We start from the raw sequence: 14409 nt of genomic DNA, 5'->3' as shown, positions 1-14409 counted from the left end.
CTTCTCCATCACCACCCATCACTGTCTAATAAGGCTTTTAGAGCAATGTCACAAAAGACATGGCCTGGATTAAACAATTCAGGAGCCCTAGGAGAACTGGACAGAGCTGCAGAGAAAGATTTTCTCAGAAGTATGCACTACTGCATCCTGCAGACTGAAGAGGATCATTTCTAAATCAGTTCTTCCCCTTCCCCCCAGACAAGGCCATTTCTAAAGTTGAAAAACAAAATCCCTCAAATGCAGCTATTATGTTTTTTGAAATGGCATACATCAACTTTGTTTCAGGCTTAAGTCAATCTATAATATACATAAAGAAATATGATCATGTGTCAGGGTGGAGTGGTTTATTAACAAGGCAAATAAGTCCTACAAAACTGGTATTCACCTGATCTTTCTTCTTCAATTCTTCAACTTGTCGGAGCTGTTCTGAAGTTAGCACAATTTCCATTCGCTGCATGTCCCTCATCAGCAAACGCTGAGATTCCAGGAACTGGTCATTGGCCTTCTGCCACGTGTGTTTCAACTGGTTGTGCTGTTGTCGCTCTTGCTCCAAGAGATGGCATACTGTTTAGGAATCCCCCAATCAAAAACACTGAATTTTAATGGTAGGCAATTTCTTTAACATAGCACTAACTAAACTAGACCTGGCCAAAGGTCCATCCGGTCTGGGATTCTGCCTCTGACAAGAACCCAGGGGCAACCTGCCATAGGACAAGGCAGCTGTCCCCACACCACCTGTCTAAGCAGTCTCCCAAAGTGTGTTCCTAGGAAGAGCAACATGTGAAAAAAAGATTTCTGTGCTCAGTGAGTTTCAGACACCTTGGGTTAAAAACTTTTTTTTCAAGATTTCTTTACTGCAGGACTTTGAACTCAGGGTCTTAAGTATGATATATAATACATATCTTGTAAGGTGTATATATAATACAAAACTTTTTGTATATATAATACAAAACTTGTGATATATAATACAGTACCTCCCAAACTGATTTGACCAAAAAATCCTTTCCACAGTGCCACTGATGTAACAAATGTTCTAGGGAATACAATTTGGGAAACCTTGCTCTAAAGGGAAAACACACAGTAACCACTCCTAATTGTCTTTAATACATTCTGAATAAATCCTGTTATCCAGGAATCCTTCTTGAGTCCATTTAGTTTTGACCTCTCAGGATAAGTCAAAGAATCTTTGTAAATGCGTGTGTTATTGATATTCATCAGCTCAGCCATGTTCTTTGGGAAAAAAAGAATAGATGGTATCATCTATCAGCCCATCTACCCAGTTACCCAAGCCAGAAACCTGAGAGACAACTCATACTTCTGACTTTTCCTCACCCAACACATTCAACTGTGACAGAGGCCTACTAATGCTTCTTCCTGTGTGATATGACACTCCATCTTCTGCCTTCTGCCTTAGATTTAGGACTCAGACAACTACAACAGGAGTCTCTTCATAACCCTTCCTGCCATTCGTCTGGCCCTCTGTATTCTATCCTCCACACTGCTGTAAAACTGAACTCTCTAGAAGGTAAAACATTACCACTCTCAAGCTTAAAACCCTTCAGAGAAGCCAGACGCAAAAGGCCACATACTGTATAATCCCATTTATACAGAAGTCCAGAATAGGCGAATCTATAGAGACAGAAAGTAGATTAGTGGTAGCCAGGGGCTGGGGGGAAGAAGATAATAGGAAATGACTGGTAATGGGTACAAAATTTCTTTTTGGAGTAATGAAAATGTTCTGGAGGTAGATAGTGGTGATGGTGTACGACTTTGTGAATATATTAAACATCATTGAACAGGTACCTTATCTCGGTAAAGCTGTTATTTAGGAAAAAAAAAATTTCTAAATCCTTCAGAGCCTCCTTATTACCAATACGATAAAATCCAGAATCCTTAGCATAAGGTCTCCAGGATCTGGCCCATGTCTACCTCTCCTGTCTCACATTTTGCCCCACTGCCTCTTGCATTTTAATCTTGCTGAACTATATTTCTTACAGTTTCGTTACCTTGTTGCACCACATGCAAATGGCCTTGAATGCCATGCTCCTCTCTGACGACCTGACAAACACCTAACTATCTTTCAAAATTCCACTTAACAACCTCTTTTAAGAAGCCTATTCATGGCACTGTTGCCTCCTAACACACTTCCTAACACATATGATATGCAACTGCACTGCACTTGGTTGCATATCTGACTTCCCCAATTTAGGCTCTAATTTACACTGCTGCTCAATTTTTAACTATCTTCTTTTCACGTAAATACTACTTTTTTGGTGTGAACGTTTCAGTAGACATTACTCTACCCACCCTTACTCATTTTAATGAAACTTCTCAGATACTTCTCCAGGTATATTAGGAAGGTCTGGTAGTCTTGCACTATTTCTGGAAGGGTTGGGACACGCAGGTTAAACAGAAAGTCCTTTTTCTTCTGGACACCCTTTCAGAGTTTGAGTGTCGTTTTGACTGCAACAGCACTTTTTTTTTTTTTTTGCGGTATGCGGGCCTCTCACTGTTGTGGCCTCCCCCGTTGCGGAGCACAGGCTCCGGACGCGCAGGCTCCGGACGCGCAGGCTCAGCGGCCATGGCTCACGGGCCCAGCCGCTCCGCGGCATATGGGATCCTCCCAGACCGGGGCACGAACCCGTATCCCCTGCATCGGCAGGCGGACTCTCAACCACTTGCGCCACCAGGGAGGCCCTGCAACAGCACTTTTGAAAAGCATTTCCTGAGAGCCAAAGACTCAAACACTGGATTACTTTAATAACATTTTATAAAATAATTCTGTAGGCTTATATAATTTCAACTTCCCACTATTTGGGATAAAAACCTAACTCCTATGCAAACCTGAATTATTTTTGGAAGAGCTATATTTTCCATGACCACAGTCCTAAATTTTCATATTAAAACATGTTACTAGTATAACCTGCAATGAACAGAAGATTTCAAGAGGTCCATGCATTTAGATGAGGTAAAAATTTAGATCTTTATTTTCACTAACCTCTAACTGAAATTTATCATTTCCTTCAATTATAAAATATAGACAACAAACCACAGTAAGTATAACAATACCCATGACTTGGTCACTAACAGGAGTCATAGATACTTCTGTATCTCAGTACAGTTGTTGCAGATATCTTAATATATTATTTATGCTCATCATACTTCAAAATTACAGTAGTTATTAGACCTGGTACTAGACCTTGTTATTTAATGCATTGATAAAATAGCACATTTATTACTATAAGTTTGCAGTTATTTATATTTTGATAACTGCTTTATAATATAATTGATTTCTTTTATAATTCTATGTATTTTATGTATTAAAAACATTATTCTGAGAGGGCTTCACAAGACTGCCAAAGGAGTCTGTGACACAAAAAGGTTACAAATCTCAGGTATACAAGATTCACTAAAAGAGTTAAAGACAAACATATATTTTAATGGGAAAGGATGAGTCTATTTCCCCTATCCTGAGAAAACAGAGTCAATTTCTGCATCACTCTGCTACCAGACTACCAAAATCAAAATTATCTCTTATAAATAGGGGTGCTTCTTAAGAACACTAGAATATACCATCTGCCCTCTCTGTCCCATTTTCACTTTCGCTAATTCACCTCCACCAAAATAGGTCTGGAGCAAAAGCAGTTTAAGCAGCAACTTCCTATTATCTTTCTGCCCAGAGTTTGTGCCCTATGAATTCTTACTGGGGTCCTGGAGGAAACAGAAACCATTAACAATCCAAGTATCTTTTCAAACCAACTGCAAAGCTTAAACTGAATCACTAACATGTTGGATTGGCATTTTGGAATTTGTTACTGTTATTAATCAATATCACTTTTACTTACATAGCTCTCTTACAGACTGAGATTAAAAATATAAAGAATATATATTTACCTTCATGTAATTCTTTCCGAAGTTTCTCAGCATCTTCCTGTAAAACAGATTTCTGAGTATTCAAAACAGCTACGTACATCTCCAGATCAGTCCTACAAGATTTCTCAGCTTCCAGATAATGATTCAGTTCTTTAACCTGAAAAAGATGCAATTCCATTAAACTAAAATTTCCAACAGTGTCTACCTTATAATGTAAGGTATAATGGTAAGTTCTGGAGGTGCCTTGAAAAAAGTTTACATTTATATTTATGTAAATTTAAATTTACCCCCAAATTAACATTTATAATTTTTAATTACAAAACAAACATATACTTACTAAAGAAAACTGGGAAAATAACATAATTGACAATAATTAATAGTAAGCATTATCCATAATCATCACCAGAGTAAATATGCAATTGAGATTACACATAACAGTTTTGTACCTTGCTTTTAAAAAGGTGGTTCCAATTTGTATCCCCAGAGCAACATACACATGTGCTCATTTTATCACATACTCAGTGAACCCAGGCTGCTGTTGTTTTTTATTTTTTATTTTTGTTGTTGGTTTTTTTGTTTTTTGGTTTTTTTTTGTTTTCTTGTGGTACGCGGGCCTCTCACTGTTGTGGCCTCTCCCGTTGCGGAGCACAGGCTCCGGACGCGCAGGCTCAGCGGCCATGGCTCACGGGCCCAGCTGCTCCGCGGCATGTGGGATCTTCCCAGACCGGGGCACGAACCTGTGTCCCCTGCATCGGCAGGCGGACCCTCAAGCACTGCGCCACCAGGGAAGCCCCACATCTTTTTTTATTAATGTCTTATTTCTGTTGAACAATTAACTATAATTTTCAAGTATTAACAATATAGTCTAATATCTGAAATAGTTCTAACCAAAATAAAATGCAATCTTGCCCCAGAAAGTGATTAAAGAATCACTTGCTCTACCCTTCCTTACAAATTGCCCATCCTAAATTGTGGCCATTTAAACTAACTTTCAACTTTTTCAAATGATTATATCTAATTTCACTTTCAAGATTATATTTATGCCTTTCATCTTCCCATTTCTTCAACTTGAAATAGCTGCCAGATCTGTTTTCAGTTATCTTTCCTCCCAGACCATTAATACAGTACATTAGCACTGATCATGGACTAAAATGATTATTTACGCTACCATTTGATGCTTCACTGGAGGCTGTCAGCCAACCAGAAACGTACTGTACACTAACCAAGCATGACAAAGTGCTGACTGTTGTCAGGCACTTTCCCTATCACCTGGAGAGGTGGTAATTCAGTTAATGATAAAGGAAAGTCAATATGTCAGATATAAAATGGTGGTATATAACCACTAACTCTATCAGCTATTACTTCTTAGAATAAATATTTGACTCTATAAATAATGAATTAATTTCTAACATTCGAAAGCTACTGAGCAGAACTCTGGGAAGATGGTGACAGTGAATGTGTGGTACACGGATTTTCCTGAATTCCACACACCCTAACAACAGAACTAATAAGATAACAGAACTCAGAATACATGACATCTACCAAAAAGAAAAAAAAGCGATAATTAGAGGGTGGGGACAAACCACTGAAAGCTACCTATATGGAATTACATGGTATCAGCGTCTGTGCAGGAGAAAGTAAAGGGAAGCAACAAGGGCCGGAGAACTCCCAAAATATTCAACAGGGATTCCAACTTCACAACAGCAGCTGAAAAGTGGGAAGAGTTTCACACACTCCAATAGTGGATAAACACAACAAATTTATGTTGTAAGACTTACAATCTGGTTAGAATAAAATGGCATTTGATTTTCACTTACATTTCCTTGATTTCTAGTGAGACTGAATATCTTTTCACATTCCTTAACTTCCTCTTCTGTGAAATGCTTGTTCATATTCTTTGCTTGTTTCTCTGTTGGGCCTATTTGTCACTTATGGACATGGCAATTTTTATTAATTTTGGACACTAATTTTTTGTCAGGTATAGATAACTTTTAACAGTCTATAATTCTCTTTTCAACTTTTTGTGGTATCTTTTTTTTTTTTGCTGTACGCGGGCCTCTCACTGCTGTGGCCTCTCCCGTTGCGGAGCACAGGCTCCGGACACACAGGCTCCGCGGCCATGGCTCGCGGGCCCAGCCGCTCTGCGGCATGTGGGATCTTCCGGGATCGGGGCACGAACCCGTGTCCCCTGCATCGGCAGGCGGACTCTCAACCACTGCGCCACCAGGGAAGCCCTGTGGTATCTTTTAATAAGGAAGTTTTATATTCTAATGTAGGCAAATTTGTCAATCTCTTCTTTCATAGTATTTTTACCTTATTTAAGAAATGTTTTTGTATCTCACATCACATATTCTTTTTAAACATCTAGAAGTTTTAAAGATTTACATGTACTCTTAAGATTTTAATTCATTGAAATTTTTGAAAAGTGTGAGGTAGAAAGCTAACCTCACTTTAATCCATATGTATAACTATTTGAAAAGCCTATTTTTAAATAATCCATACTTTTCCCACTGACTTGTAATGCCACCTGTCAAATATCAAATTTCCATATATATATGGATATATTTCTGGGCTCTCTATTCTGTTCCACTGGCCCATTTGTTTATCTTTAAACCAGCAACAAACTATCTTAATTACAGTAGCTACAGTAATAGTAAAGCTACTGTAAGTCTTAATACTGGTAGGTAGGGCAAGTCTCCATACCTTGCCTTCTTCAAAATTTTGCTGGGTGTCGGGGCTTCCCTGGTGGTGCAATGGTTAAGAATCTGCCTGCCAATGCAGGGGACATGGGTTTGAGCCCTGGTCCAGGAAAATCCCACATGCCACGGAGCAACTAAGCCCGTGCGCTACAACTACTGAGCCTGCGCTCTAGAGCCCACAAGCCACAACTACTGAAGCCCACGCTCCTAGAGCCTGTGCACCACAACAAGAGAAGCCACCGCAATGAGAAGCCCGTGCACCACAATGAAGAGTAGCCCCCGCTCGCTGCAACTAGAGAAAGCCCGAGCACAGCAATGAAGACCCAACACAGCCAAAAATAAATAAATTTAATTAATAAAAAAAAATTTTTGCTGGGTGTATTTCTGATTCTTGGCTTGTCCATATGAATTCTAGGATCTACTTATTGAGTTCCTTATTAAACCCTGATGAATTCTGAGGGGAATTTTGAATTTACAGATTAATTTGGGGATATACTGCCTGCTTTACAATACAGTATTTTCTCACTCAGGAGCACACATGTATTCAAATTTTCATTTATAATGTGTTCCATAAAGATCTTACTCATTTTTATTTAGATACATTCTCAGGTAACTAATATAGGTTTTGTTTGTTTGTTTGCTATTGTGAACAGGAATTTTTCCCCATTGCATTTGTAAGTTGGATATTACTGGGGTACATAAACACTACTATTTTTGCATGTTGATCTTGCTGGAAACAACTTTCCTGAACTCTTATTAGGTCTAACTGTATGTCTGAATATTCTCTTGCTTTCCTATACAGAAAATCAGTTTCACTGCTTTCTTTCCAGTTATTATGCCTCATTTCTTCATCTTGGCTTATCTTACCACCTAGGACCACATAAACAATCTGAACAAAATCACTGAGCACGGGTCTCCTCATATGTTCCCATCATTAATGGTAAGGCTGCTAAACATTCATCATTAAGTATGATGTTTGCTGAAGGTTTGACAAATAGCCCTTTAATAAGTTATTGGGTGTTTAAATTTATCAAATGCCTTTCTGAATCTAAGATGAATTTATTACTGTTCTCCTATAATCTTTTTATGTGGTACATAAAAATAATAGGTTTTCTGGTGATATACCATCCTAAATTTCTGGGAATATCCCTTTTTGATCATGATGTCTTTTTTGCTTTTTCTTTTCCTTTTTTTTTAACTACACAGTGGAAAATTTTTGTTTCTGTATTCCTAAATGAGACAGATCTACAATTTTCTTTTAATACCTTTTTGTGAGTTTGTTTGTAATGAAGTTATGTCTCATAAAATAAGTTGGAGAGCTTTCCCTCTTTTTCTGTTCTCTAACACAGTTTGTAAAATATAAGGATTACCTCTTTCCAAGAGCTTTGGAAAAACTTGTCTGCAAAACTAACTGTGTTTAATGTCTTTTGGAGGATAGGAGACAGGAGAAAAGGAGATTCTGACTATAAATTCACTTTCTTTAATAGTGACTAACTATATCGGCTCTCCTATTTTATCTTGAGACAATATTGGCTAATTATTTCCTATCAGAAATTTTTTCATCAAACTTACTTCATTTCAAACTTATTGCTGTGACATTGTCCATAGTATTTATTTTTAAGTCTCTACTGATTTGTAGTTATTTCCCTCTTTCATTTATAATGGTTTAAGTCTTTTTCTTTTTTCCTAATTAGTCTTATCAGGTTTGCCTATCTTACTACTTTTTCCATTTTTTTCATTAGATTCACAATTTTCCTTTTGCTTTTCTATTTCACTAATTTCTGCTCTTACCTGCATTATTTCCTTCCATTCATACTGTTTGTACTATTGTTCTTTTTTTTAGATTCTTGAGTAAAAAATTCAAATCACTCTAAATATTTTACAATTCTTTTTTCCATATGAGTTAAATGTTTTTCATTTTCCAAACATTTCATCTCAGCTATATTTTATTGTAAATAATTTAATAACCTGGGGTCAGAGATTTGGATGTGTATAACATCAAATCTTCAAAATCTGATGACATTTCCTTTGTGACATTATGAAATGTATAATGTACCTAAAAAAACAATATTTATTCCATGTACTATCCTAAGTGCCGTATGTGTTAACTTACATAATCCTCATAACAGCCTTATGAAGGAGGTAGTATTATCCCCATTTTACAGTTGAGCAAACCAAAGCACAGTAAGATTAATTAATTTGCCCAAGGTCATCCACCTAATAAATGTTGAGCTCTTAACTACTATGCTCTACTACTGTATAAAATATAGTCTCTCTCTCACTCTCTTAGTGACAGGATTCTATGTCTATTACATCTAAATTATTAATCAAGTTGCTCAAAACCCCTATATCCCTACTAATATGTTTTTTCTGCTTGCACTATCATTTGCTAAAGGACAGTTTAAATCTCCTACTATAATTGTGAATGTCAATTTCCCCTCATAATTGTCACTTTTTAGTTCACATATTTCAAGGCTATGTAAGATGCATTCAAGTGCATGACTGTCATAGCTTATTAATGAATTATAAATTAGAAGGGGTCCCTCTTTATCTCTATTAATTCTTTTTTCCTTTCATCCTATCTGTTTCATATTACAATTGCTAAACCGAGTTTCTTTTGATTAGAATTTACAAGGCATTGCTTTAAGTCTCTCTTTTTTTTCCCAATCTTATTTTGTAGTTTTATTTTAGGTATATGTCTTATAAGCAATATAAATTTACAGCCACACTATAGCTATATGTCATTTCTAAAAGATCAATTCTGGGGCTGATGTCAGAAAACAAAGTCACCTTTGAAAACTTTATTTTCCTTCATAACAAAACAAGAGAGATCAGGTCTCATTTTGATAAGAAAAGAAACCCTGGCTTTGTAACAAAGCAGCACAAGCATCACTACTGTCATTATTTTAAATATCCATAAGGGGAAATCATCTCCAAACATGTTCTTGCATTTTCAAGAAAGCAAGAGTCTTAAGATGCATAGTTTAAATTACAGTTTACCCCCTTAGTATTCTAATTTTGCTCATAGCATTAGGGCAAAACCTTGGTTTCAAGCAAATGGATTACAATGTTTCACAACCTTTGAGGCCTCCAGCTCTTTAATCTTGTCTTCAGCCTCTGTCAGTTTATCTTTCAAAGCTGCAATTTCCTTCTCCATAGGCATCACAACAGACCGAAGTTTTTCAGCATCCTCTTGGGCCTATGGTTAAAAAGAATTAAATGCTACAACTTACTGATTTATTGCTTTTCTAAAAAACTCTGACCTCTCCACTTATTAAAATTAGTATAATAAATAAGTCTAGCAGGCACTGTATTAGCACTCACAAAATTGAACCATGTTTAACTTTTAAATGCTGCATTACTTTGAATGTCAAGTCATAATCACAGCTTTCCCAAATATCCCGTTTAGAACTTGGGAATAAGTAGGAAAATGGATCCACTAAGACAAATTTGACTTTTTTTTTTTTAAGTGAAAGCAGGTTTATTTAGAGAGATACACATTCCACAGACAGAATGCGGTCTGTCTCAGAAAGTGAAAGCAGCCACAAATTTGACTTTTTAATTAGTTGAGTAACTGAGATGGAAAATATCTATATATAAAAGGAAATGCATATAATAAATAATTTTTATAATTCTGGTCACTAAATTAATGAAACCATAATCTCTTACAAATACTGAAAGGACTAATTAATTTTTTAACATAAAAAATAGAATTTATTTCCTAAAATATTACAAAATTATGTTTCTATAAAAGGGCTTCCATCTAATTATTTAAACAGGGTATTTATCATTTTACTTTTGATATCTACATGAAACAAACCCAAAAAATAACCCTTAAAACCATGCTGCTTTCCATCCTTCATTCTCAAAAACATGGGATTAAAAGGAAACAACATCCATAAACTAGTAAGTTGGTAAGAAACTTAATTTTATTTTATATACACACACGTATAGTCACACAGAAACAAAGGCAGACTCAAAAAGTTAGCTTTTTTCCTTCTAGTGAAAATGAAAATTAATCTTATGCACTGAATTTAGAACAGTCCAAGCTTATCCTAAAGTGTTCATGATAGGGAAAATATTTTCTACGCCAAAATGTGAGTGGAGATTTAAAACAAAAAAAGATATCTCTCAGAAAAGAGGGACACACTTTGTTTTCCAGTGCTTGCAAAGTCATTTCATCATTTATTTTATTTTGAACTAAGTCCTGTTTGGAAAAGACATGTGAGCTTAAAATATCTTCAGCCAAGGCTAATTTGGGACGCTTACAGAGGTCTGCTGATTAACATCATCAGGGAAAAAAAAGGAGAGAAGAAGCAAAGAATTTAATACAGATTGAGTTATTTATTAATGCAACGATGACCTCACAATTCCAAGTGATGCATATCATAATAACAAAACTTTTAAAGATGATTTTTTTTAATAACAGAAAGGTCATTAAAAACAAGGAAAAGCTGAGACACTATCACAGCCAAGAGAAGCCTAAGAGACATGACTAAATGTAATGTGGTATCCTGGATAGGATTTTGGAACAGAAAAAAGGACTTGGGTAAAAACTAATGAAATCTGAATGCAAAGAAAGGACTTTAGTTAACAATAATCAATACTGACTTATTAATTGTGACAAATGTACCATACTAACATTAAGACGTTAATAGGGGAAACTGGGAGTGGAGTATATGGGAATTCTGTAGTATCTTCACAATTTTTCTGTAAATCAAAAACTGTTCTAGAAAATAAAGTTAACTTTAAAAAATAAAATAAATTTTAAAAAGGATAAAAAGTGGCAGACTGCAGAAATTATGACTATGAATATATAAGAAGAATGAAAAAAAAAAAAACTATCCTTATGTGAATGGTACTGTAGCTCTGAATAAAATGTCTAATGATAGCATCAACTATGAATTACTCTGAAACGACCTGACAGAATTGAAGGCTAACTATGGTAGATGACTAAGTGACTAGTGATCATGAAGACACTGTCAGATCCTCATGAAGAAGCTGAATTACAATCTTTTCCTGAAATAAGACAATGTAAATAACTACTCCTCAAGGTTCAAGCTTTTGTTTTGGGTGTTGAGTTCTCATATGATTTTTACACTATAAAAAAAAATTAAATAAACTTCTAAACATATAAAAGTAGTCCTTGTATGAACCAAGATTATGATTAATTCAACTGAAAAGAAAAATCAAATTCTAATTATTATTTTATATGTGATTTCAAATATATGTATGTATATAAATTAATAAATTAAAAGTTTCTGTAATGGCCTATGGTGGGGAAAGAATCTTAAAAAAGAAAAATAAAAAAGAGTGGATATATGTATATGTATAACTGATTCACTTTGCTGTACACCTAAAACTAACACATTGTAAATCAACTATACTCCAATAAAAATTTTTTAAATTAAAATAAAAAAATAAAGTAAAAGCTTACATAATCAAACTGGCCAAAAAGCTTTTTAAATTTTCTCAATGATAAAATATTTCATCTTACATTTAGTTGTTCTATGTTCAGGCATCTTACAGTAAAATGTTCAAGCATAATATGCAGTACATTCGTCACACAGGAACCAAGGTATACTGAGAAAGAAGGAAAACTAAAATCTGTTCTCAGGCTTCAGTTTAGACACAAACACCAGGCAACAACACTCATTCAACAAATATTTACTAAGCACCTATGCGTGAGACACTACTCTAAGCATTTAGGATAGACAACAAACAAGACTTCTGCCCTCGTGAAGCTTGCATTCTAGTGAGGAGGAAAAGGCAGCAAACAGTACTAAACATAATAAATAGTTGAACTCTATGTACATTATAAGGAAATAAATGTTATGGAAAAAGAAAAATTAGAACAGGATAAGAGCAAGTTGTGGTAGGTGGCGGAGGGAGGTGGGCAGGTTGCAATGTTAAATGGGGTGGTCAGGATAGGCCTCATGAGGTGGAGGCAATTGGTCAAAGATTTGAAGATGAGGGACTTAGCCAAACATATATCTGGGGGAAGCTCATCAAATTATTTAGTACTACATTTAAGTCTGTGTCCAAATAATTTCTGTAACAGAAAACAAAAAAGTACAACTTCTATTACCATAATAATATTAGTTGAAGCATTACAATAAAAATATTTGGATTGAAATATTTCTACAGATGAATACATTTCTTCATACCTTTTTCATTTCATTTTCTAAATTTTCCTCCTCTTGACCTTCAGACAGCCTTCTCCTTAAATCAGCTATTTCCCTCTCTGCGGATTCTCGATACTGTGCCCACTGTGTCCGCTCCTGCTCCAGCCTAAGGTGGAACTGATGCTCATAGTCACGAACTGTTTCTACAAAACATCACCAAATATTTCTAAGCATTCTGGAAAAAATGTCCTGGCACACTAAAATTTTAAAAGTAGTTATATAAAGAATTTGAGCCTAGTTTCTGGAAATCTTTTAATTCACTAAAAGCAAAAGCACTAAACTAACATTTCTAGTTCTTACTACATGTAGAAATTTTGCTAAGGACCTTAAATCATCTCTAATCTTCACAATAAACCTGTGCCACATATTATTTTACAGATGAGGAAAACTTAGGACAGGTTAAATACTCTGGCCAATATTTCATAACCAGGAAGAAACAGAGCTAGAATTCAAACCTAAGGCCAACTCTAATCCCTATGTTCTTAGATACAACACTATGACTCCTAAGACAAATATAACGTGTCACCCCAATACAACTATATACCTGAAAGGGTGAGAAAAGGGATATATTTTCAGAATGTTTTTACTATAACCCAAGATTCTAACTTGAGACAAATTCTATAAGGTCTTTATAAAATGACTTTATCTTTAATACAATCTTAAAACATGTGATAAACACTGCTGGTTGTCAATTAATTTCCACTCTTCCTTCTTTCTTACTAACAAAACCCTAATTTTGTTTAGGAAGTCAACGGCCCAATTTTAAAACTAAAGTTTCTAGATGCCTTGGTAGTTATGTGTAATCAGAAACCTCTATAAAGTGTGGGGGGGCGGGGGGAAATATGCTGGAGATTTCTAGAAAGTTTTTGCTTTACTCAGGAGGACTGGAGGAAGAGCAGTCATTTTTTTCAGCCACAAGGCAAAATGAAGTTGAAAACCACACGCTAAGGGTGAAGGAAAACAAAAGCTGAAGGAGCCTAGGAGAGTGATGACATCAGGAACCACTGTACCCAGCCCTAGGTTACCTACCTCTGGATTTCTCATGTGAAAAAAACAAACTCTTATTTGGGTAAGCTGTTATGGTCAGGAATGTAACATGAGGCTTAGAGTAATCCCTAGGTGATAGCCACAAACTCAGAAAACAGTGCTTGTCTTACCTGCCTTCTCACAGACTACTAAGGCAAAAGTGACACATAACTGTGAAGACGGGAAAAAAAGTCATCACTATTTCACATTTATATTATTAACAAAACTAATTCTGGGAACCCAAAGATTCAGGGGGCAGCTTATTTCATTATCATTTTTTCAGAAATGCAGGAATTAATAAGCACTAGTGCTAAAAGTTGATAGAGACTAAACTACTACTCTTCCTTTGAACCAAGGGTCACCAGCTGGTAGCTCATAAGACCACTCTACCTCATAGAATGAGTGAAGATTTCACATAAAAATCCAAATTTTTCTTTAAAATGTTAAATTATGGCAACACTGGCCTGGATGGGCAATAATTAGCTGGAACTAATAAGTGTAAATAGTAACTTCACTCTTTGCATGGGAGGTCTCTCCAGTTCAGCACACTTCCTGTGCCCACACACAGCTTCATTCATTGACATTACTGGCCTGCCTCTCCTATAAGAAAATCCATTTTGAAGCCC

At 35.7% G+C, this 14409-nt stretch overlaps 1 protein-coding gene across 2 annotated transcripts in view; it reads right to left on the bottom strand.

Moving 5' to 3' along the window:
• RABEP1 (rabaptin, RAB GTPase binding effector protein 1) overlaps nucleotides 1–14409 on the bottom strand; it is a 106670-nt gene that overhangs the window by 33225 nt on the left and 59036 nt on the right. For both annotated transcript variants that reach the window (XM_060081360.1, XM_060081361.1), the window contains 4 exons: nucleotides 12740–12900; nucleotides 9652–9771; nucleotides 3895–4030; nucleotides 386–564 (listed from right to left, as the gene is read on the bottom strand). In XM_060081360.1, coding sequence (XP_059937343.1) covers nucleotides 386–564; nucleotides 3895–4030; nucleotides 9652–9771; nucleotides 12740–12900 — 596 coding nt within the window. The remainder of the gene's footprint in view (nucleotides 1–385; nucleotides 565–3894; nucleotides 4031–9651; nucleotides 9772–12739; nucleotides 12901–14409) is intronic.

Source organism: Mesoplodon densirostris, chromosome 18 (genome assembly GCF_025265405.1).
Source record: "Mesoplodon densirostris isolate mMesDen1 chromosome 18, mMesDen1 primary haplotype, whole genome shotgun sequence".
Taxonomy (NCBI): Eukaryota; Metazoa; Chordata; class Mammalia; order Artiodactyla; family Ziphiidae; genus Mesoplodon; species Mesoplodon densirostris.
Note: the sequence above shows the minus strand (reverse complement) of the source record. Positions and strands in the feature narration are given on the sequence as shown.